At 39.6% G+C, this 26,069-nt stretch overlaps 1 protein-coding gene across 2 annotated transcripts in view; it reads right to left on the bottom strand.

Annotated features, from left to right (window-relative positions):
- pias1b (protein inhibitor of activated STAT, 1b) overlaps positions 1 to 26,069 on the bottom strand; it is a 130,188-nt gene that overhangs the window by 16,205 nt on the left and 87,914 nt on the right. For both annotated transcript variants that reach the window (XM_041174877.1, XM_041174878.1), the window contains exons 3-9: positions 19,408 to 19,492; positions 17,840 to 17,887; positions 16,179 to 16,269; positions 15,958 to 16,092; positions 11,907 to 12,012; positions 6,972 to 7,045; positions 4,912 to 5,072 (exon numbers count right to left, since the gene is read on the bottom strand). In XM_041174877.1, the coding sequence (XP_041030811.1) occupies positions 4,912 to 5,072; positions 6,972 to 7,045; positions 11,907 to 12,012; positions 15,958 to 16,092; positions 16,179 to 16,269; positions 17,840 to 17,887; positions 19,408 to 19,492 (700 nt within the window). The remainder of the gene's footprint in view (positions 1 to 4,911; positions 5,073 to 6,971; positions 7,046 to 11,906; positions 12,013 to 15,957; positions 16,093 to 16,178; positions 16,270 to 17,839; positions 17,888 to 19,407; positions 19,493 to 26,069) is intronic.

Raw genomic sequence — 26,069 nt, 5'->3', positions numbered from 1 at the left:
TGATTTTCACCAGAATGTACTGAGTCTCAGGTTTGCCACTCCCTTTCCGATACATTTTTTTCAAAAAAGTGAATATCCTTCACCGCACATCTGGTCCTGGTACTATCAAAACCTATTACAACTCTAGGGAGACATGTGGGAGAGGAATGTCTGAGACTTAAGTCTGCACTTGTGACCTTTCTCTTTTACTTACTGATCTCAAGCGAGTGTTGGTAAAGTATGTGCATGCTTCGCTACATCATTACCTTACCAAAGTGGAACACTGGAAATCATCTGCTGTACAAATCCTCATTTCTGCGCTATCCCCCAACTACATGAGGTCAGGAGCTGTGTCACTCTGTACTACGCAGTCAGAAATAGTACTTTGCTAAACTAGATGGCCTAGGAGACACTTTATTCCTCTCTCCAAGAGGTTTGGCAGGACATGGGAAACCAATGATTGAGTTAAACAAGAGTGTTTCTAATTCACCAATATGGTACATCATCGACTTTTGTTTTTAATGTGAACTATTGACTCTGTTGGATTTTCAGCCTGCATACTTCCTCGTATTTAGTCTTTGCCCTCCTTTCTCCAACTTTCAGCTCTCCTAAAGGAGCTGACTCATGCTGGGGTACAGTTCCCCACTGGGGGCACCAAAACTCTGGAACGTCAGCCAAGCTAAAGGAGAAAATTAAATGAGTGAAGATCACTTTCTTAAAAAGAGCAACACCAGATAGCCTTATGCAGTTTTCAGTGCCACTCATAAGCAGGTGCAAAAAAAAAAGAAAAAGATTTTCCCCACAACCAGCTGACTGGATAAAGCAGAGCATTGACAATTCAAATATGCTGCTGATTTAAAATAAAATCCACTGGCAAGCTTTGGAGAAATGGCTCCTAATCAAAAGGCACACCTAAAAATAATTATTTTCTCACCCCAGCTCCAGTAGGAGTGTAATGGGTAAGTATTTTGTAAAATAATTCCTCACTTGACAAAGCAACTTGCTATCTGGATATTGAGCCTGAAAGAGTTTAAAAATTGATCTTTGGATATAGATGAGAGGCAAAGGGGGAGGAACAAGAGAGCGAGTCAGTGCGAATGGCTTTAACTAGAAACCATGAGAAATCGGGGAGAAGATTAAAAAAGCAAACTAGAGTGGAAAGGAGAAACATCACTTGCAAGCTAACTAGACTGCTTAAGCTTCCAGCTCAAAATGTTCCTTTCTTCCCACCCCTGTCATCCAGCACTTTTTTCCCACCATCAGTTTCTTTTGGTGTTAATTTGCCCCCCTCTCTCCTCTGGAACCCACCCTTGCGCAGGTGATGGCAAGTCATCCATATCTCGAACAACAATCATTATTCATGCAAGACTGCGTGCAGTAATGACAGGAACCATGTTGGCACTGCAGCCAAATCTGAATACTTCAACCAACGTCAACAAGACTTGTTTTCCAGTAGGTCACTATTTAACAGTTTGGAATGACAATTCTGACATTTTTCCCACTCCTTAACCCAAAGCAGAGGATATTTATAGCCACCCAGCCACTGTCCTGGTCAGGATCAACTGAGAGTTTCTGATGTCTATGTTTCAGTGTTCTGCATTTACCCAGTAGGCTTGCGGGCAGCACTTCACCCTCAATGTAAACCACACCAAGTATAGTTAGTCATTCAAATCTAGTTTGTTGATGAGCTAATATAAAGCAAAATACTGCATATGCTGGAGGTCTGAAATAAAAACAGAAGTGCTGGAAAATCTCAGCAGGTCTGGCAACATCTGTGGAGACAACAATTAACGTCGAGTCCAATACGACTTCTTCAAAACTGAAGAGGGGTAGAAAGGTGATGGGTTTTCTGCTGTTGAAAAAGGGAGAGGAGGCAGGGATTCAGGTAGAACAAAAGGGAAGGTCAGGGATAGGTTAGAGGGCGGGGGGAGATTAAAAACCAAAGTGGACTGGGAGAAGTCACTTGTAGGAAAGTCTACAGCAAACCAGTGGGAGTCATTCAAAAAGGAAATAGTGGACCAAAGTGGCAATCTGTGCATGGAGCCGGAGGACATAGGTGAGGTTTTAAATTATTACCTTTCATCTGTGTTCCTTATGGAGAAGGACAATGTAGGTATAGAAATCAGGGAAGGCAACTGTGATATACTTGATCAAATTAGCATTGAAAGGGAGGAGATATTAACGGTTTTAGAGACTTAAAAATGGGTAAATTCCCAGGCCCAGATGAGATGTATCCCAAGCAGCTAGGGGAGGCAAGGGAGGAGATTGCAGGGGCTCTGGCACTAATTTCCAAATCCTCTCTGGCCACCGGAGAGGTGCCAAAGGAATGGAGGACAAAGAATGTGGTACCATTATTCAAGAAGGGTAGTAGGGTTAAACAAGGTAATTACAGGCCAGTGAGTCTAACATCAGTGGTAAGGAAGCTATTGGAAAAAAATTCTGAAGGCCAGGATTAATCTCCACTTGGATAGGCAGGGGTTAATTAGGGATAGTCAGCATGGCTTTGTTAGAGGGACATCACATCTAACAAACTTGATAGAATTTTCAAGGAGGTGACTAGTTGTGTAGATGAAGGTAGTACAGATCATATAGTCTACATGGGCTTCAGTAAAACTTTTGACAAGGTCCCGCCAGGGAGAATGGTCAAGAAGGTAATAGCCCATGGAATCCAGGGCAATTTGGCAAATTGGATTCAAAATTGGCCTAGTGGAGGAGGCAGAGGGTGATGGTCAAAGGTTGTTTTCACGATTGGAAGCCTGTGACAAGTGGTGCACTGCAGGGATCAGTGCTGGGGCCCTTGTACTGTACATTAATGTTTTATTTGTAAATATAGGGGGTATGATAAGTAAGTTCACAGATGACATGAAAATTGGTGGTGTCATAAATAGTGAGGAGGAAAACCTTAGATTACAGGACGCTATAGATAAGCTGGTAAGATGGGCAGAGCAGTGGCAAATGGAATTTAATCTTGAGAAGTGTGAAGTGATGCATTTTGGAAGGGCTAACACAGCAAGGGAGTACACAATGAATGGTAGGACCCTAATAAGTACAGAAGATCAGAGGGACCTTGGTGCGCATGCCCATAGATCCCTAAATGCAGCAGCACAGGTAGTTAAGCAGCACAGGTGGCTAAGAAGGCTTATGGGATATTTGCCTTTATTAGCCGAGGCATAGAATGTAAGAGCAGGGAGGTTATGTTGGAGCTGTATAAAACACTAGAGTGCTCTTTCTGGTTGCCACACTATAGGAAGGTGATTGCACTGGAGAGGGTGCAGAGGAGATTCACCAGGATGTTCCCCGGGCTGGAGTGTTTCACCCCATTGAAGGGAGACTGGATGGGCTAGGGTTGTTTTCCTTAGAGCAGGGAAGGCTGAGGGGGGGACCTGATAGAGGTATACAAAACTATGAGGGGCATAAATAGGGTGGATAGGAAGAAATTTTTCCCCTTAGTGGAGGTGTCAATAACCAGGAGGCATAGATTTAAGGTAAGGGGCAGGAGGTTTAGAGGGGATTTGAGGAAAACCTTTTTTCATCCAGAGGGGGGTTGGAATATGGAACACACTGCCTGAGGGGATGGCAGAGGCAGGAGCCCTCACAACATCTGAGAAATGTTTAGATGAGCACTTGAAACGTCACAGCATACAGGGCTATGGGCCAAATGCTGGAAAATGGGATTAGAATAGATAGGTGCTTGATGGCCGGCACGGGCTTGTTTCTGTACTGTATAACTCTATAACTCTGTCATGGAACAAAAGGCAAACGGAGGGGTAAATGGTGGTAGTAAAGAAACAAACCACAGGTCTAGAGTAGGTGTTGAGAGCAGGATAAAGGTCAGCTCTATCTGAAAGCAAAAACATGAAAACAAGGTACAAACTGACACCTGGAAGATGAGGTGTGGTTGGATGTTCCAATTAGGCACTTTACAGCCTTCTGGACTCAACACTGACTTCAACAACTTCAGATTATGAACTCTTTTCTCCATTTTGAATTTGCTCCCCCACCCCTCCCGAGTGCCAATTTGGAGCTTGTTTTCAAGTTTTTGCTTTCAGCCGGAGCTGATCTTTATTCTGCTATTAACACCTATCTGAACCTGTGCTTTGTTTCTTTACTACCACCGTAACCAGTCCCTTTGTTTTTTGTTCCATCTTTGGTACTTAGTCCCCCCTCCTTCTAACCTATCCCTGACCTACCCTTTTGTTCCACCTGATCCCCCTCGGCTTTTTCAACAACGGAAAAAGCCCATCACGTTTCTGCCTCTCCATTTCCAAAGAAGAGTCAAATTGGATTTGAAACTTTAACTTTAACTTTCTCCACAGATACTGTCAGGCCTGATGAGCTTTTCCAGCACTTTGTTAACAAACAAACTTGTTTTTACAATAAAAACAAAAAAAGGCATCAATTTTCATTTTAAGGCCGTGTGAAAGAATGTGCACAGACTCAGTTTAATTGAATTACAGTAACCACCGGGACAGTTAACACAATGGGTAAAACACTTGAGGAAAACTTAAGCTGCAAATCACCATACAAAACAACACAGTTATTGACTTAGGGTGCTACATACAAGATAAACTCTGCTGCTAGAGAAACGACTTTGAAATTTAGAAATACATTCAAACTTTATCATTTAAGTGGTGGGGGCTCCTGAACCAATCACTTTGCTTTTAGTAATACAAATACTTAAAGGATTTCTCAACAAAGTTAACACAGCTTTACTTTAAAATGCAGGCTAAGGGCTTCTGCAGCTTCCTACAATGGTCAAGTTGGACATCCAACCCGGGCAGCTACCATTTTTCACTTGAGGGTACATTTACAACAAAAGTAGCTCAAAAATGTCACTTTTTGATCAAAAATATCTTTCAAACCAAAGTGACAAACAATGAGAGGAAAAGCATAGTATTTCCTTGGAATGAAGCTCCAAAATAGTTTGCTTACCCATCAATAATTAGATGCTCATAAGGACCCTTTTTATCACAGACCGGACAAACCCAAGTAGGTTTTTTCTCATTCATCTGAATGTAAAGCGTTGCATCAAAGCACTGAAGATGTGAGCAGGTTACTGCACGACACGGGATTGTCAACCGCATTTTGCCCAGCTGAAAACAAAAACACAGAATCTTGGTCATATTATTTGGAATATAAATACATTCATCATTTTTCATGAAACAAATGTTGAACTCCAACTTCACTCACATGAGGTGCTGTGAAATGGACATATTAACTATTTTATTAGTGCTTTAGAAAGAGCAAGAAACAGCTAGTGTGAAGATTAAAAATCCTTTCGAGTTATTAGCGAAAAACCACAGAAGGCATTATGTTTCTAAAAGTAACAGAAGACTATTATCTGTAAATGCCCAATACCGATGCATGATAACCTGAAGGAAAGCCCCACCGCCTGTGTCTGACTTACCTGCCGCATTTACGCATTTTCGATTTGCATATGGTTATAATCATTTTGCAAACACAAACCTAACCCATCCACGGTTTCCTCAACATTCGCCGAAAGTAGACATGTAGTGGGGGAGGGTGGAAGGGGAGCATCTCAAAAGTTCCTTCAAACAAAAGCTAACCCATGGCAAAAGGTGACTAAATCTGAGAAGTTGATATCGATGGTCAGAACATGTAGTGAGTACATTAATGTTAACTTGTACTAATTTGGAGGAAATATAATAGGGTCCAGTTGTTGAAACAACATCAGGCATCAACAAGTACAGAATACATACAAATGGGGCAATGACATTGCTTGAGTGCTTCATTTTCTATAAATCATCCTCTGAATCTTGAATTTTATTTACTTTGAGCTTCCTGACAGTCAGCACCCACTGTGATACAAGTGCTAAGTTATACAGGCCAGCAAGTTCCACAGTCTGTGCAATGTTAGTAATTCTCAGGTGGACCACAACTATTAGCCTCACTGCTCCTGGACTAAGGAAATGAAAACTGAGCTGCAGGTTCCAGTTGTCAACCATAATCCGGCGACACATTCTGGAAAGTGCGCACACAGATGCTGAAGGCAAGAACAGAATAAACTGTGAGATGTTCCCCAGAAATCACAAAAACCACTGACACACACCATCCAGGCTCACACATGAAGAACAGCTACTTGGGCTCCCAGCATTCAGGGGATTGCGCAGCATTAAAAGCCAGCTCCTTTGGAGAAGGAAGGAGAAAGCTGGAGCAGGGAGGGGGAAAAAAGCTAATTTCTGTTTTGAACAACTTCTAACTTTTTTATTTCTGGGAAGACTTGGCACAGGATTGCTATTGCAGATATAGTAAAAAGTTAGAGAGTGCAATGTCTGGTGGTGTCACTTAAGGATGGGGGGCAAGGGGGAGAGGCGCAAAATCATTTGAGGGAGTGGTGCCAGAGGAGGAAAATAAACTAGAAAATGAATTAAATTGCATCAATGCAAACCGTGTGAGATACATTGTTACCAAAACCAGAAACGATTTGCATAACTAGTGTTTGGAAAAATGTTTACATGTTAGAATCTCAGAATCGCACAGTGCAGAAGAGGCCCTTCGGCCCATCAAGTCTGCCCCGACACGTGAGAAACACCTGACCTACCTACCTAATCCCATTTACCAGCACTTGGCCCATAGCCTTGAACGTTATGACGTGCCAAGTGCTCTTAGGTACATGGAGGATTTGTAATTTCAACTAGGAAATTAATAGTAGTACAAAAATAGCACCATCACTAAACTGGAATCCGAACATTTGCATACATTCAGGTGCAATAATCTAAAGTCTAGAGCAGTACATCAGTACCTGTGTGTCAGCTTTTCAAAACATCAAGCTCAAAATAAGAACTCATTCTGAACTATAAACAGTAACGAGTTATCAAATCTATAATTCACAGCTTTTCCAAAGCTAACTATGAATAAATCAGATTGAAAAAAATGCTTCAGCCTCCAAACGGTTAATAAGCACTGCAATTCTGAGCAGGAAGAAGACAAGACAATTTAAACATCGATAATTAAGATATGGCTGTACTCACAGGACACAACAGAGACACCCGTAAACTGGTCGTGGCGATTTCACTATCAGGATCTGCTGTTAATTTCTCTTTGACTAGGCAAGGAAGAAAAATATATATTTTTTTTAAAAATTACTTCAGATAACCGGTTGGGTTTTATTTTAATACAAAAGAGCCATTTCACATTCTACAGGTTTCCCACTCTGCAGAAACGCAGGGTGATGGGGTACAATTCGACAGGGACTGACAACCCTTCATACCTCCCTCAAATGTTATTCTTCATGTGCAAGTTGAGATAGTGAATGTTGGTAGGCTACTCTAGTAACCGCAGCCAAATTCCATTCTGCCCTCATGAGGCATCCACACATGCACTTTCTAGCAGGGGCTATTGCATAGTAACTGTAACGGGGAACAGTAACATGGTGGTTATGCTACTGGACACGAGTTCAAATCCCTCTGCAGCAGCTGGGGAATTTAAATTAAGTTAAATAAATAGACCTAGAATAAAAAGCCAGTATATAAAAAGGATGTAAAAACCTAACTTGTTCACTAGTGTCCTTTAGGGAAGGGAACCTATTGTCCTTATGCCTAGTGAGCCATTCAGTTGCCATGGGCAATTAGGGATGGACAATAAATGCTGGCCTTGCCAGTGACACCCACATCCCGCAAATTAAGAAATTAGAGGTACGAATGCTAGTTTATTTTCCCCTCTTTCTCCTGTATCACGGAGCCAATTGTAGCATCCAGGTGATATAACTTAACAGCGGAGACAATAAACAAACCTGGAACATTCTGACCCATATGTTATAGTGTCCTTTTACATTGTGCCTACTAGTGTAAAGGAACCAGGCTTTATCTGAATACAATCAGAAATATCTATTGTACAGATGTAGATGGGGTTTGCCTGTTTGGCAGATACACTCTGAACATAAATATTTTTTTAATGTCTGAATCTAGCCGACATTTCCCATGTTGTCTTTTCCTGATACAGTCAAGACATCACAAAACCACTGCACATAATCTGCCTACACAGGATAAGCCCTGTGGGGCTGAGGGGAAATGGGAAGCTTCTCGCTACAAGCAACCTAAATGACAGGCAAGTCTCCTGCTAACTGAACATTTTAGTTTACCTCTACAAAACAGCTCTTGATCAAGATTCTCCCTCTGCCTGCCTCCTCTTCGCTTTCTAGACATTTTGCCCTGTACATAGTCAACTACACTTTAAAGAAAAAATACAAGATTGGAAATTAAAGCACTCGACATAAAAGGGCTGCTAATGAGGAACAGCCATTGTCTCATTGCTTTCACACCCAGCAGCGCCCAGCATTCCAGGCCTAGCTGCCAAAAACATGATGAATTTTTGTCAAACATATTGCAGTTGAACAACATTCCGATCCTCCCCTCTGGAGGGAGACAGAAGGGCTGGAGGCAGGGAAGGGGAGCAGACAGATCAGAAGTTCACCCTTTATCCGAATCTGCCTAAGGGAAGAAACACATTTCATTAGCTGGACTTGATTTCTAGTGACTAGTTGCTGCAGTACCATTACCCACCCCCACTCACAATTATTGTGCAGAGACAATTTTGGAAGCAGCCCTCCAGCTAAAGGCAGAGCATGACACGTCCCACTTCTGGGATCAACTCAGAAGTGTAGGTCTTCCAAAAAGATGGATCAAGCAAAATCACCGTTTATAGCAACAAATGGGAGACAAATTATGGGTTAACACAGCTTTTATTTACTGTAATAAATGGGAGGGTTAGAAATTACAGCCAGAGACAGAGACTTCTCGACTACTTTCAATGAGCAGGTTTCATTCGATGTCGGGCAAAGTACATTAAGTTGCTTTTGCACTGTGCTAAGACTCCCGCTAGTGGCATCAAAGCTGGAAACCTAAAGTAAACTTAGTAGTATTTGCTGAGGCCAGTAAGTTTACTCTCAAGTTTCTGCTGGCCATACCAGCAATGGCCAGCTGGCAGGGACAGCATACGTCTTAACACAACATGAAAATAACAGCACTCTTGAGTGGGGGGAGGGGATGGGAAGAGTTCAGAGATAAGACTGACAGAATGAACATGAGAAAAACAGCAGCAAAACATTTGGCAGGTCAGAAATTTGTTTAAAGGGACTTAACTCCTTGTTACAAGCTAAATGCTATAATTCTAATTAACCCTTTCCCTAAAAATTGAATGGGTAAAAGGAATCATAATGATCCATGCATAATAAGAGTGTTTTGACGATCTGTTTCTTTGGAGCTTTTGGATTCATCTAGGACAGGAGTTGGTAAAATACAACTAGCTTTGGCCCCTGTACAAAGAGGATTCAGGAAGAGAGAAGAAAAAGTTACAATTCTCATTCTTAATCACTATTCACGAACGCTTGCTGGAAATTGCATGTATGGACATTGGAGGAAAACAGACTCAAGCTCATCTGTGATGTAGTTGACAGATGAATAGCCCACATGTACGTGTTCAGATTCAAATGTCAAAATTTGCCCCTTGGGCAAGGTACCAGACGGATTCAGGCATTTGTGAAACTGTGGCCCAGCACATTCAGAAGAAAAAATTGAAAACAATAAGTACACTACTTATTCTTCGATTTCAGAGATTGCTACTCCTCTGATAGGTCTACCACAGAGGAAGGGTGGTATCCAGATTTCTATCACTTCTTGCATCTAGAATTTTCAAAATCATGTTGTGAAATGCAGTGGTTTTGTAAAAATCAAGTATGTGGCAAGTGTTTGTCTTTTTAGGTTGCATCCTGTCTAGTTGAGCAGCCCAGTTTGTTGTAAGCACAAACTACTGAAATAATTACAATCTTATTAGTAAATCCACTCGTATTAAAAAAGGGATAAAGTAGGGAAGAAAGTTTTATGCAAGCTTAATTAACTCTGTATAACTTGATTTAGGATGCACCTAGATCAAGTAAAAGAGTGCACTGGAATCCACTTCATGATCATGAGGATATAGCACTCCAAATAAAATTTGCTGAAGCTTGGTTGTATTAAATTGTAGATTTTCTATCCAATCTGTTTTGTGCTGGAACCTTCACTGCTATTGAGCAGCAGTGATTTATAATTTGAACAGCTGAACAAATTAGATACTCAGTCTCCCACCAATGCTCTCCCACTGGTGGTGCTCTTAAATGTTACTCCTACTTTTAGTTGCTCATTTTCAGCACCAAACTAGCAAAGCTGTGAGCTCTTCAAATAGCTGAACTGTATTGTAAACAGAAATCACTTAGCCTGATCAATCAATTAGCGAGTGTTTGGGCAACTGGCCAAAATAGCGACAGTTAGATTCTACTGCGACATCAGTAGGGTAGTTAAAGTCAGCAAGGTAATCAAATGCAGAAGAGTATGCTTCCACAGGTACCAGGTTTTATACAGTACCCTGCCCATGTGGCAGTTGTTTATGTGCTACGCGCTGCAGTTATCACAACTGTTACCAATCCCGTCCTCACCCAATGTTCAGAAATGTACTTGCTGATGGATAAGAATCAGAAGTTGACTGATTTCCCACCCCCACCCCCCTGAAAATTATTGGTTATATTTTTAGAATCAGACCAATTTGGAAAATGTTTCATCATAAGTGAGTTCTTCAAATTGGTCTGGTTCTAGAAATATAACCAATAATTTTCAGCTTTGAATCCTGGAGTGCCCAAATGAGACAACAAAAACACCCAGGTAAATCCTCCAATGAGTCACTTAGGGCACAATACAGACCAAAATGGTCTCAGATTCTGCACTCAATCAATCTCAGCTAGAACACTACATTTCCCCTTTGGCTTGGCGTGGGGGTGTGGGGGGTGGGGGTATGGTGAAAATCAGTCAACTTCTGATCGTTATCCATCAGCAAATGTATTTCTGAACACTGGGTGGGGACAGGATTGGTAACAGTTGTGATAATAACCACAGTGAATAGCACATAAGTAACCGCCACACAGGCAGGGTATTGTATAAAATCTGGCACCTGTGGAAGTGTACTTCATTGCGGAACAAACACGCTCAAGAAGAAAAAAACTGGGGAAAATTGAAAACAATAAAAAGCTAGTGTTCCATTGATCCCCACCTCTCTTGGATCAACATTCAACTCACATATGAGTGCTAGAGAACTGTGCCAATTAAATTAATTTACTTCTGCCAGACAGTAAACAACAGGCACAATGAGAATACTTTCCAGAAATCTTCCTCCATGATATACTGCAGAAGGTGCGAATAACATGGTAGAGTGCCATACAGCCCATGAAGGAATGGGGTTTGGATTACTGGCCAATGCTAAATCAGCCACCAAAGTTAACTGCAACTGATAAAGGTTTTACAACAAATCTGAATAGATTGATCTAGAGAGAAGGAAAAACCCAACTAGGGTTCTCTCAACTTGCCAATCAACCATGCTGCAAATTGAGTCTGTAGGCAATGTACGCTAACAAAATCAGACTTGGCTATGACAGCCACTCATTACTGTCAAATAGCCTCACTGTCTAACCTCACAGGGGAAAATCAATGAAACATGGGGAAGGTTCTGGCGGGCTGCCCAGAGCTATGTGCGCACCGCCGCGCCCCCCCCCCCCCCCCCCCCCACCACCCCCACCTGAAAGTTAAAAATTTATACTTTCATAAGAAACTAAGAAATAGAAGCAAGAGTAGGCCAGATGACCCCAGGACATGCTTCACCATTCAATGAGATTGTGGTTGATCTTTGCCCTCACTTCCACTTTCTCACCTGATCCCCATATCCTTTGATTCTCCTAGAGTCCAAAACGTGTGACAATAATAAACGTTTGACTGACCAATTCCGCATTTTTAGTTACGTTCAGAATAAATTCTTTAATTCAATGGTTAAAACCAATATGAACAGAAAGGAACAAATGTTACGAACTGCATTGTGGGCTTTTATCTCACTAAGGAATTGCCAAGTTTGTCTATGCAAACACCTACTTGCCCACAATTTGTACATACTTAATGCTCTGGAATGGTCCGGGTTCCTTATTCCTTTTGCCCGCAGTCTTTGAAGCAACACTGCAGAAGACAGCTGCTTTACAAGGTAAACTGCCATGGAATAGTTCTGAAAAAAAATGTGCATGCACATCAACCATGATAACCAATTAACAGCATCTACCTTCAAACACATTATCTCCAAACATTGCAGTTTTATCAAATGGTCTTATCAAATCTAAATAGCCATATTTTCCTGTAATTGCAAATTTAGAATTTGCATTTTCTTTTCTGGATTATGAGTACATTAACATTTTAAAACTAATTGAAACGAAGACAAGCCAGTTTTATAGATTAAATACACTCGACATTTTAAGTTATCTACATCCAATGTCGGAAATGTTATTGCCCCATGTAGTATTGCATCATAGAGGGGAGACTGCAGTTTTGATTCCTACTTTATTTCAGCTTGCAATGGGGAAACTGCAGCTGCTCTTGGTGTTCCTGATTTGGTGGCAAAAACAAAGATCAGCCATGGTTTCCACTCCCAGCAGTTCCTGCTAGTGAGAACAAGGTTGGGCTTGATTGTAGTGACCTCTATGCTCAAATTGCCTACTAGCACTAACTGATGTGGCTCACACAGGAGAAATGGTCAACTGGTTAAGGCACAGCTGACCTGGGCGAACCCTTGCTCATGATACCGAATTTCAGTCAGTACCTTTACTTTAGAAGGGAGCAAGCTGGAAATAACATCTCAAATAGCACAATGTGAAGAAGTTTCCTATATTGAGTTTAAAACAAGGGTCTAAAGAGAATAGTTCAAATTTCTTTAGCTAAGGTAGTTAGTAAATAGAAAACCCAAGCCTACTTCAAACTGATATCCAATGTGGTTCAAATTTACTGATTTATGCTTGGTTAAGACATTTCTGATCTGCAGCACTGGCTTCCAAACTTACCTGTGTGGGGGGACCCCTTTCAAATAGTGACATGCTCCTGGGGCCCATTACTCCAACTTCTAAAATGCCCAAAGTACTGCAGATACTAAAACTCAAAGCAAAGCTGAAAATACAGGAAATACACAGATCTAGCAGCAGTTCTAATGGAAGGTCATCAGCCTGAAATGTCAACTCTGCTCATCTCTTCAGATGCAGCCAACCTGCTGCGTTATTCCAGTATTTTCTGTTATTATTTCAAAGAAAAAGAATGTTGTTGCAGAAAATGCTTACTAGCATTATTTTTGCTGTAAGCTATAAGTCAACTAATGCAGAATACAAAATTGTGTTCACTTCTGTTCATGGCACGCTGCATGTCTAGTTTCAGTGACAGAAAATGATACTGCAAAACCCCTCCCCAATCACCCCCAAGGACGCATAATATGCATGGATTGCAGCTAATAAATCCAAGATTTAGAGTAGCAATCAGCATAACTTCCTAAACCAATTATATCTACACTGCATAGATAAAGGGCATTTGCTGACAAATTCAAAGAATTCTGCTACTTGTTTCAATGGCAAAAGATATGAGTTGAACTGTATAGTTAGATGCAGGAACAGTAGTCGTGTCCAACCAGGATCATTATAGGCTTAAAAGCTGCATGGTGCCTCAAGTATTTATAACAAACTATATGAACTTATTCAAACAGAAATGCAACACTTCCTTGTTGAACATGTCCAAAATGTATGTCTACTGGTTTAAGAAATTAAAAAAACGTTTTAACCACATGTTTAATAAGAGTAGATTTTTGCTTTCCCAAGATCCTAAACATTTTGCGAGTGAGATATGAAGTAATTGATTGAGGGCTGACCCATTTGCTGTCCCATTACTTAAACCAATCAACTTCAGAATTATTTTATCTTAATCTCAAACGCAGAAGCACCGTGGCCAAATTGCAGATTCTCAGATTACATAGTTTTCTCTAAGAACACTGTTTATATTGCAACCAGCAAAGCACTGCAGTCTAAACCATCAGTACTAATACCTGCAGTGAAAGGTTTAGTCAAAAACCATAGCAGGGATGATCAAAGACAACTTTTGATCTTACTTCACTGAAATTTGCCGCACATAGATATGATAAAAGCTACAATTAGCAATCAGAAGTTCCACTTTCTGCCACGAATTCAAATAGTTAAAGCATGCCATAAACTGTTACCACCACATCTGTCAACAATGTTATTATCTGAGAATAACAGATGGCGCTGAGTTGCAAAGTATTCCGTCCTAGATCAGACTTGCATTCTTACGCTAACCATGAACAAAAAGATTAAACAAAGCAATCCGCTCATGGCTTTCACTGCTTAGTAACTGCCCTGCCCACATTATCACCAAAGCTCTCCAAAACCAAGTCGCTCTAGTTTGAAACTGAAATGCTACAAATATTTTCCATTTCCAAAGGCGCTTCTAAAACAACTATTCTTTACGGTGGCATTAGTAAATTGAACGAATCTCAGGCAGAGGCCTCAGCAGAAGCAGCACAGAATTGCACAGACTTTCAAGAACTATCAACCCAGAAGGAAGTGAATACGAAGCACAGAATTGCATTTACCACAGGGCAATCCCCCTGGGATCCCATTAAGTAATTTGCACTAATTCTGTATTGCAAGAAAAAACATTTTTTAAAATACAAGTGCAAAAAAAATTTGGATTACAAAATTTTATATAGTAATTTTACCACAGGATTCAACAAGTGGATAAGAAACTCAGCTTGCAGGTTACCTTTATGAAAAAGATCTGCTCACATTGTAATTATTTTCCCTCCGCTTCATCTCCACCTGTACTCTTTTTGCGCTATGCATCTTTCCCACTTAAGACGAAAACGTGGGAGACAAACTCCTGGGCTGCAGCCATCTGCTACATAGCTACCAGGGGATACGGAACAGCACCTAAATCTGACTAGTCCTTACTCTAGGAATACGCCTGGCCTCCACTTAACATTTCCACAAGTCACCAATTAAGATTGGGTTGAACTTACTTTGAGGAAAGTTGCAAAGAAGTTCAAGTTCCACCTTTAGGCTAGCATGTAACTGTCATTTAACTTGCATTTCTGCAGGTGTTCATTTAACTATATCATCAAGCAATAATTATCCCTTTACTTAAGGCACCTTCCTCTCCCACCTATTCCATAGGTCCTGACTCATCTTCAGCAAGGTTTCTCTGTGCCTCAATTAAGTACCCTTCGTGTGTGCGTCTAAACACCAAGTGTTGACAGACAGTTCTGATTCTCACTTGTTGCCCCCACATCTGTAGGAAGACACCGGAAAGCAGTTAGGAAGGATAACTCAGATGGATTCTTTCCTTCCCTGGCCCCAGGCCAACTCTAATGCCCAACTGCTGCTCCAGCTGAAATCAGCATACTCAGCATATACTGGTAATTGAAGTTGGAACCCTAGCTATGGTTTCCATGGTTACTTCCTTACTGGACAGTGTAATTACAAAATCAGCTAATGAGGAGCTCACCCTCTATAGAGTGTTTTCACATAAGGCTTCCCCTCGAACAAGCCAATAATGTTATGAAATAGTACACTCGTGTTTATTGTGTTCATTAGTTCACATGTTTTTCCTGCATTTTGGATTACATCATGCCAGTTTTCTCTTCTACAGGGAGGATACTTGGTGCCTTGAAACTTTAGTAAACTTTTGCACAGTATCTATCATTGCTCGTAGGAACAAACAAAGTCACACTTTAGCCAGTAACAATTCTTTTGTGATGATCTTCATTAACCTCTCAAATTGTTGACAACCAGGCAGCCATTAGCATCTCACTCTAGTTATACAGATCAAAATGCTTAGAAGGTTAAAGCATTAAATTGCATTACTACATGCTTTTGGTACTTTTCATTGGAAATGGTACAAAAAATTCACACTCGTTAAGCTCCACTGATATCTTAGGATAATAATGCTAGTGTAATATTAGGTTTTAATACAAATTGGCATGTTGGAAAAAGACTGAGGGCCACATTCATTTTAGTTAAACAGGGCTTCCAAAATCTGTTCCTGAGTATTACAAAACCCAGCATCTGAGCCGTAATGTGATGTGCTGTTGCAATTCATTACTTTGTAAAGATGAAGAAAAGCTTACTCTTCCGATTTCTGCTGACCATGAAACCACAATAGTGTTCGGCACCGTCGTGGACAATCTGACTAGTGAGGTAATATTGATTGGTCGGCTAGGTCGCTTTGGTTCAACACCATTTTTGGTTGGTGGTAGGTAGCCCTAGGATAAAATCAAAAAGTTACTTAACTCTCCAAAAAGAGTGAGCCAAAGACAGACCCAAGAAGATCAATTACTTTAATACTTACAGGAAGGTTACAAGTTTTTCCATTTACTTTCACACAGAGATTCGGTGGGAAATGATCTTCCTGTGGACAACTCGTTTCTGATAAACAAAACCTTGAAAATGAAAAAGTGATCCATTACAAACTTCAAATGATATCCAGCAATTCTGACCTGCAATTGTTAACCAATACTTGACTGGCTATACTGAGGACGCCATGATTGTCTCAGCAGGAAGTCAAGCCTTGTCATTCAGCACCTCAATATACACAGCATCCAGTACTGGGGAAATTCTAAGACAGTTTCGTAACCTTTCTGAATCCCTTAAGGTTACTAAAATATGTCAATCATTCTATAGCAAAGAACGATAAATTTTAGAGAATTATACCAAACATTTTTGAAAACGTGCCACATAATACAATCCATATTCTAGGACTAGGCTGATGCAATAAGGATATTTATGAAATGCTCTTGTTCTTCACTGTTAAGCACTTTGCATTTCCTCACTATCTCTTCTGAAGGCTTAGAACATGGATCCTGAGGTGCAAGTAGCACTCTAGTTAACCTCAGTTAAGAATTCATTCTTGAAATGTAAACCTTGTGGCAACAGATCCTTGTGGCAACAGATTTTTCACACTAAGATCACAGCCAGACACAATGTTATCCAAGGCCAATACCCATTATTATACACTTTCTAGCAAGGATCACAATCAGGTGTGCTAATTACCTTCCTAACCCAGAAGCAGCTAGGTCAACCGTAGCTTCCTAAATGCTGCCCAGCTGAGAATCACTGTGACAAACTCAGCACAGACTGGGAATTGGACCTGGAACCATACAGTTTGTATGGTTCCAATGTGACTTTAGGTACTGTCTTTGATTATTAGGCTATCCAGGAGCCAACAGTCTCACCACATTCACAACAGAAGCAAAGTAAACACAGATGAAAAAATTTCAAGCAGAAACTTCTATACTGTTTTCAGGGCAATTCCAGTAATACCATTGAATTGTTTCTCCAGTGACATTTGCTTTCAAACATTATCCTCAGGGAACACAAAAGGTTTCAAAAAGGTGTGACTTACAAGAGGATATCTCCCTTACTATGCATTACATTGTAGTACAGCAACGTGGCCATCATTAAATCTGTTCTTCGCACTATTGTTACAAAGCAACTGTTAATGCATGGGTTTCCCATTGGAGGGAGATTCCAGCATGCATAAGGTTTTTTTTTAAAAAAAGAACAGAACAGCATTTCTGCATTGTTAACTATAACACAAGTCACATACTCAAAGGATTGAGCCCCATTCCACTTCAAAGTCAATTTTGCATAGTGCTAACACTGACCTTAGCACTGGCTGCTGACTTTTATTGAATCAAATCTTTTAGAATACTAATCTCTATTTTTATTTAAGAATAAAAGAATTAAACCAGATACTAATCTCTTTTGTTTTATTTAAAAATATAAGAATAAAACCAGAGTCAAAAAGATTTTTTCCAGATATGGCTATCTTCACTTCTCCCAAAATGTAACGTTACTGCAGGATTATCACACCAGCTTCATCTAATGAAATCATATTTCTGCGCATTGTTGATGCAGCCTTCTTCCCTAAACAACAATTGCCCAAGAGAGAGAAAGAGCAGTAAACAGAACAGCAAATGAAGACGAGCCAAAAACATAATATGCATTTACCTTAACTGAACCTGAACTGTGAAGTCGCACTTGGTCCCAGATATGTCCCTAATTAAAATGGAAACATTTTTCACACATTTCACTTTTATATTTGTAGAAGAAATTGTACAGTACATATGAAAATAGCCTTCAAGGGTACTGAAATCGAATAATTCATACAGTTTGCTTCTCGATGGTCCATCAGAAACTGCAGTCCAAACTAGTTTTTACAGAGCTATTAAAAAAAATGGCAATATTAACTGAATAAGTTCCTGTCTCTTCTACTGAATTTATACATTGATTGAAACAAGTAGTAACCAACAATTGAAGAACAGCAATCATTTCTAATTCTGCATCAGAAAATTTCACTCAACAGCTTTCCTTAGATCCTTGAAACTATAATAATCAGCAGAGGAGGTGGCAGATTGAGGATATGGATACCTAATAATTACTCTGTTGTTGAAGCTCAAAACTTTGCGATAAGGGACAGCTGGCTGGCATTGTTATACAGAGTTGCAAATGTCTGGGAGTGATAAAGCAGAATTCAGGGCAACACAGGAACAGTTTAGAAACTCATGTAAACCTCAAGAGTTTACATCTTGAAATCATGCTCAACTGACCAGCATTTTTTGCAATATATTGACCCTGTTCTGTCCTTAGAATGCAAAAGCAAGGAAGCACTACTACTGTTATACAGTGATGGTCGAGCCTCAATTGCTCTACTGCACTCAATGTTCCACCATTGAAGCGTATAGAGGTCCTGGAGAAAGTCCAATGATGAACCATCAGGTCAATACCTGGATAAAGGGCTGAGCAGCATGTGGATAAACTGTGGTTAGATGCCTGGAGATTATGAGCTTGAGAGACTGGAACATTTAAAATAACAAGACAGATAGTGAATCACTCTTTCCAGAACAAGGAAGAACAATAATAGAAATCAAGCTAACCTGGTTCAAAGCAAATCCAGAAAAGACTATATTCACACAAAGGCTGTGAAAACGTGCAGTGATTGTCCTAGAGGTTTGTGGATGCAAAAAAATCAACACAGGCATTTAAAGGGGAGTTAGATATTGGTATTAAGGGATACAAAAAAAGGGCAGGGAATTGGGATTAAGAGGTGTTATGGCTAACAAAATCGCAGAGCAGATTCAAAGGCTTCCTTTTGTTCTTAGGTGGTTTTCATTCTAGGCGTCCACATTGGGGAAGGGGTTGTGGCGGTTTTATCAGCAGATTGTACCATGGCATAAAATTTCATAAACTGTATTTTAATTCTCAAATAGGTTTATTTAAGCAAATACATTAAATAGTTTAAATTAAACTAAAACACAAAGTATCTTATTTGTCTTATCAATTGCACTTCAAACTGAGTAATAATGATTTCTCTCCTCTCTTCCCTGGAGCAGAGGCCAAATGTAGGCCCAGAACAAGAGATTATCCGCACTCAGCATCTTAACTATTTTATTGGGCAAATTAAAACAGGCCAGCTATTTAAGTTTTGAACTGCATTCATAAAACTATAACATCCTTGCTTGAGCCACTCGTCAGTTAAAACCAAGCTATACAAAACAGAAAGACATCTAACTACTTACATTGAATTGCTAATCTGTTGAACTTGCTGAGGTGTCAATGCAAATGCGAAGCAAGTCTCCTGAAACCGCTGACCATTATCTGAAGCTTAAGGAAGAAAAAGAAATCTTGAGTTTACAGATAACACTTTTTAAATCTGAACGTAGTTTCAGATTGTGATTGAAATTAAAGCAACATATGGTGAAATTAGTTAGTTCAGTCAATTGCTCTAATCTCAGTGGAATAATCTCTAACCAGTAAAATAATCTGAGTAATAACAACTGACATGAATCTGTCGAAGCAGATTTATTGGCTACAGGCTCGCCATTATTCGCATGCTCAGCAACATTTTCTCTTAGATAAAACGGCTATCTTTGTAGAATTTATCTTCCTCTGCTTCCCCTCTGCACCTCCAGTGTGATAAATGGGTTAATTTAGAACATTGGCTCCAAAATACCAGTGCAAAAATGCAACTTTGTACAGCACACTTCTTTTGGGATTCTCTTCAATGATCTCCTCAACCTCTGTCCAAACCCATACAAGTGATAAAACCTATGCTATATCCTAGTATTGCACAATTCAAGGTCTCCCCAGATAATAATCTAACTTTAGAAAGTGAACATTTATAAGTATATTGTTGGGTGTTCCACGCTTCTCACTCTTCTTGTTACTGAAATTTTACTAGCAAACAGTAATTGTCATTTCATATTCCCATATTTGTAGAATAAGTTTCCTTATAGGATCAGGTATTGCAACATCACATAAATGAGCAGTGGACTCGCCAATTATTTACACAGATGGTCACAAGAAGTGCAAAAGAGGGTCAAAAACCAAATAATTCTGACACAAAATTCAAGCATATGGAATGTATTATTAATTAGCTTAGCATGACAATTTCAATGCTGAAATATAACATTATCCAGGGGTATTTATAAACAGTACAATTATTACAGTTGATGTCATCACAATCCTTCAAATAAGTTAGTGCCCTGCAAGTAATAGTTTTTGGGGGGGTGCTTCCAAAGGGGAAAGAGAGATGGGTATATTTTTGTGTTCAAGATCAATGCTGACCAACAAGATGTAATGGGGTTTTGTCAGCTTTAAGCACTAAGAAGGGCATAGCACAAGTTAAGAGGCAAGGTCATTTATTCGTTACCCAAATCTAGAAGTGAATTATTCCCTTTCAGCCATCCGTGTAACCTGAATGAGATCATCATGTTTTTGACAATTTAATGCCAAGGATTCATGTCCTCTAGGAAACTGAAGGCTATTTTTGGCTTAGATTAAGCAAAGTATTGGCTGGCATGGCACATAAGGATTAAAAGCAGCTTCACTTGCAGAAAATCATGTTCTAATTTATTTAATACAAATGTTACAGATCTTAGCAGATTTGGCTCAGACACATGTCATGGAAGAACCACACCATCCAATTCCAATACAGTATTTCAATTTAACAGCTATTTGAATTTATCCGGTCCCAATTACTCTTTGAAGGTATTTATCAGCCTGCCTTTGTTCAGATGAAGGGACCCATTTGGAGCCTTCAGAGAGATGGTTAGGCCAGGCAGCTTTAGGTGTGGAGCATAAATGAGCCACTAAGTAAAAATACATTATAATTTAGTGAAATAGTCAGGACTATTTGTTATCTTCTAGTCCCTCAAGTAAACAGCAAAGCTTAAGAATTCTGCCGGCATTTACTTATTTCTTCCAGCGCTCAATAAATTTGTTTGGCAGGTTAAAGGCTATGTCACAGTCTAGCAAATATTATTAAATATTGAGGATACACTATTAAATATAGTGAGGGCACTAGGAATAACAAGCCAGAGCGCTTTCCTAAACCTTAAAGCTTTTGAAAGAATAAATCATGAAAGGTAAGCTGGTAAAACCAGGGTGCCCATTGAAAGAGCAACTTGGAAAACATTTATCTACGCAATGTTATTACAGCATGAAACACTTTACCACAAGTGACTATTGGGGAAGAAACTATATAATTTAAATTGGATAAGTATTTGGAAATTAATAGCATGGGGAAAGGGAGGAGAAATTGAATTAGTGTAGATATCTCCAGAACTAGCAGCACCGCAGGCATAATGAACTGATTTGTGTGCTACAATTCAAAAATATGCTGGTGAGAATCATCTAGTTCTTAAACCTTGGCATGTTATAGGATTTCAAAACTATTAGGATTCTGTTAAAACTCTGACAAAGTCTGATTTTATCGTTTATAGAAATTACTAGCGCTTCCTAATCAAGTTGAAAACTGAGTTTCAGTGTTCAAGATTTAAATTGTAACCAGTGCACGTTAACAAATACACAATACAATGAATATATCACCTTTCATTGATTTTCACTTTAGTTATGTTGTTATACCTAAAAGGTAATTAAAAAGAAAATAATTTTCTGGTAATTCTGTTGAAGAGTCCAAAAATTGGTCAGTTTTATCGTTATGACGCTGGCTGCTTGTTTCCAGCATTTTTTGGGTTTGTCAACTTAGCACATCCTTCCAACTGTGTTTTTTGAAATTTATTGCAAAAAACCAAGACAAGTAAACTCAACTAGTATTTTAATTTCTAAGCTTACGCTAACATAGTTACTGCATTGCATGGACTTCTCGTCCTTTGCCAAAGAAAATATGCACCTTGTGAAGCAATTGTAATGTTTTACATACACTGCATTATACAAAGAACATTATGCAGCTTAGGGTTCCCAGAGGGATACTGACTATAAACTCATTAGGAAAAGTCCTAGGTGGAACATTAGCGGATAAAATATTAGGAATAAAAACAATGTGCTCTTACATATTCTGGGAGGAGTGGCCCATACTGTATAACACACTTTCCTCATCATGTCTCAGACAGCTCCTTAATTCTTGTAAGAATCCTACAAGAAATTATTTTGGGCAGCTCAACCCAGTTCCTAGTCGCCAATGGTCCAGGGTCCAAAAGAACCACATCTCAACAACTGGCAATTTCAAGGAAGCCACTGGATGGCTGGTGTCAGAAATGGAAAAACACAGTTATGGAATAATGGTTGCTCTTCAAGGGTTATTGAGGTGCTTTGCTCTACATGCAGAGCAGTCTGATACCAGTCTTTCTTTCCCTTGCTTCATTTTGCTTTCTATACCTGTATTGACATTAAATTTAATATTCTGACACTTCCTAGTTCAAACATTGCATTGTGCCTTCATGATTCTTCAATCTATTTGGTTTAGATAATACACAGTTGCTTGCCCTGTTCACACAGCTCCTTGATGTCCTGTGGAGGGTGCTGCACTTTTGGGTTCTCTGCTTTCCTATGGGATTTTCAACTGGAACTTACTACAAATTAGTCAGTGAGTTCAAGTGCACCAAAGGGCTTGTTTGTTTGCCACTGAGAGCAAAACTCAATCTATCACCATAGCATAGTCAAGAAACAACTTTTGCATCCTCAATTCTGCTACATCTTCCATTGTTTAAGAAGCCTCTGCTTTATAGTTCCCATAGATAATTCGTTTCACTCCTCTTTCAAAGGCACTACTACTTGCTTGGATCCAATTTCAACAGCAGTTCTCTTGTATCTTGCACAAACAGCCATTCTTCATGTAGAATCCAAGACAATGAACATTAGGTTATTTGACCAAGGAAGCATCATAATAAAGGCAAAATACTGCGGATGCTGGAAATCTGAAACAAAAACAAAAAATGCTGGAAAAACTCAGCAGGCCTGACAGCATCTGTGGAGAGAAAGACAGAGTTAATATTTCGAGTCCATATGACTCTTCTTCAGAGCTGAAGGGAAGTAGAAATGTGGTGAAATATATACTGTTTAAAGGAGGTGGAACCGGTGAAGCTGGATAGGCCAGCAATGGGTGGAGGCAAAGGAGAGATTGCGAAAGGTGTCAAAAACAAAAAGGTCAAAGGGTTGTTTATAGTGGCACATATGGGTGTTGGGAGAGGGCAGGATCATGCCAAATTATGATGCTTCTTCTTTGCTATGATGCACCTCCAGGTACTGGCTAAAGGAGGCGCATCATAGCAAAGAAGAAGCATCATAGTTTGGCATGATCCTGCCCTCTTCCAACATCCATATGTGCATTTTCCTTTAGCCATTGCTGCTGTGACCAGAAATGCGAACCGCAACTCATGTTGCTGACTTCTCAAAGTAGCATCAAAGGGAAATATGAAAAATCGTGCCAAGGTGCTTCATAGAAAACCACACCTGGCAAATGTATTTCTTTCCACAGAGAAGCTACCTAGTTTTCATTCTATTAGCCTTTGATACTATTCAGTGAAGATTTATTGCCCAAATACATATTAAGCCAATAAAGCTAATGCCTCTTCATATTTGATGTTTTGATTCAAGGTTACAAAACAGCACATGTAATACTGAAAGTAAAGACAATCAAAACTTTTTCCTGACACTGGCCCTTCAGCTACTGAATAAAATCATGACTTTACAGCAATCTCTGTGCAAGGTATTGTCATGACTCACTGGAGATAGTGCGCTGTAATATCAAGCCCCACTGTCCGCGAGCCATGACAAAAGTGAGAGTCTGATCAAAACACCAGATTGCCACAATTCTACGTAACTGTTTAATTTAGGTTAACAGAATAAGAGCACCAAGTTTGTAAACTTAATAAGTAAATAACTGTTATTGAACAAACTGTCGTAACCCAGTGGCAAAAGAAATAAATATGAACTGCTAATTTCTAACTCTAAAACCTAAACTCTACCCCTTCTTAAATCCCTAAACACACACATACAAGACACATAAGACACACAAAAGGATGGACTAAAACAGTTCAATAGCACCAATTCCGGAGTATAGGATTCAAAGAGTTGATTTTGATCATCTTCCAAATTCCTTTCAGTTCTTGTTGATGACACGAGGTGGCCTTCCAGCACTTTCAGTATTTAGTTCACTGGTTCAGCACTTGCCTTTCAATGTCTCTAACAGTGATTTTTCCCTTTGCCTCTTGACAGGGCTTTTCAGAGAGAGAGCACATTACAGAAAGATGAGGAGAAAAAGCCAGCTAGCAATTATTGTAGGCTTACTGGAATCTTACACACACGGGAGAGCGGGGTTTTAGGTCTTTTTCCTTTCAGGCTAGGAGCTATTCTGCTGCACTGCTCTCACACAAAACCTGGTCACTTGGTCATGAGCCAATTAAAACGTTGTTGCCAGGCAGCTCACTTGGTCCAGGACTCCTTTCTGGCACCATCCTGTCTTTCATGACACATACTGTTCCAAGACTGCAATATTGTATATATCTCTCATCCTGTTCCAGTGGACATGTCTTTCAAACTGCAGCCACTGTAATTTTAATCCATAGTCCAACAGAAAATAAAAAGATATGTTCTTTACAATATATTCCTATTTTGTTAGTTAATATAAGTACACCAGGCTCAAAAAAGCTGTACCTTTTCATAGACCTCCACAACCCATCACTCACAACTTTCAATCCTAGCTCTCTCCAGAAATATATCCATTATCTCAAAACTAATTTTTGTCATTTCAAAGGAGTCCCTGGTAATGTATCCTACAATTCTACTTATCCTTTGTGTAAAAATAATTCCATCTGACTTAATTCCTTACTTTTTAAGCTTTAGCATAGCTACATTTAGTGTACACTAAGTCGAAATGTGGTAGTGGAGGCAGAAACTCTTAACTCATTTAAAAAGGTACCTGGATCAGCACCTGAAGTACTGTAACCTGCAAGGCTACAAGACAAGGTGCTGGAAGGTGGGGTTAGAATGGGCAGCTGTTTTTTTTTCCTTTTTTCTTTTCCACCAGCGCAGGCACATTGGGCTGAATAGCCTCTTTTTGTGCTATAACTTTTCTATAGTTCTACAACAGCCTGAGGAGAATCACTCCCACCCATGATACTTAGAATAACCGCTAACAGTGTCAACCAACATGAACATGAATATGCAGGATTTTGTCTCTCCTCATCTGCAGAAACCAAGACTAAACCAGTTATCTCAACCCTTGATCCACATTGCTCAAGTCAAACAAACAATCATGCCAAGAATTCTGGATGAATCAATGCACTCCTCATGTAAGCATCAATCAAATTGTACAATCGCTCTATACATATTTCAGCACATTTGAGAATTCAAGTAAAAATTATTTGTACTCTCCACAATCACGAGCAGATAGCAAGAGGGAAATTTCTTCACAGGAAAAATCAGCATAACTTCAGATTTGTATCTTATTTACAGAATAAAAAAAAGCAAAGAGCACCTAAATAAAGTTTTTTGTGGTCTTTTTCAAAAGAAAATTAGGGCAAAGTGCTAAGTGTTTCCTTTACAGGGTGGAGCACACTGTAACTAAACTCTGTTTCCAAGACACTAGTAAATCTTTAAACTATAGTGAAAGCCAACTTATTACTGCCCATCCTTGACAAGTTACATGTATCAAAATACATTTCTGCTGGGAAACCATCTGTAGGCCATAAATGAGGAGGATTAAATAACAGTTTTTGTGAACGGATTTAGCTTCAGTATAAAGCATCAATATTTGAATAAAAAATTTTATTTTCTCCATTTAACTTTAAATCTCAGCCCTCTCCCTTCCCCCTAGATTTTTTGAAGGCACTGATGAACTACAGTACATCTCCATAGATACCAGCAGCCCTCTGGTTCCCCATCCAAGAGACTGTCCTTCACGTGCATGACTGGAGAGTGTCAGCAGACTATACGAGTA

Source organism: Carcharodon carcharias, chromosome 26 (assembly GCF_017639515.1).
Source record: "Carcharodon carcharias isolate sCarCar2 chromosome 26, sCarCar2.pri, whole genome shotgun sequence".
Lineage (NCBI taxonomy): Eukaryota > Metazoa > Chordata > Chondrichthyes > Lamniformes > Lamnidae > Carcharodon > Carcharodon carcharias.
This window is presented reverse-complemented; position numbering and strand designations above follow the sequence as displayed.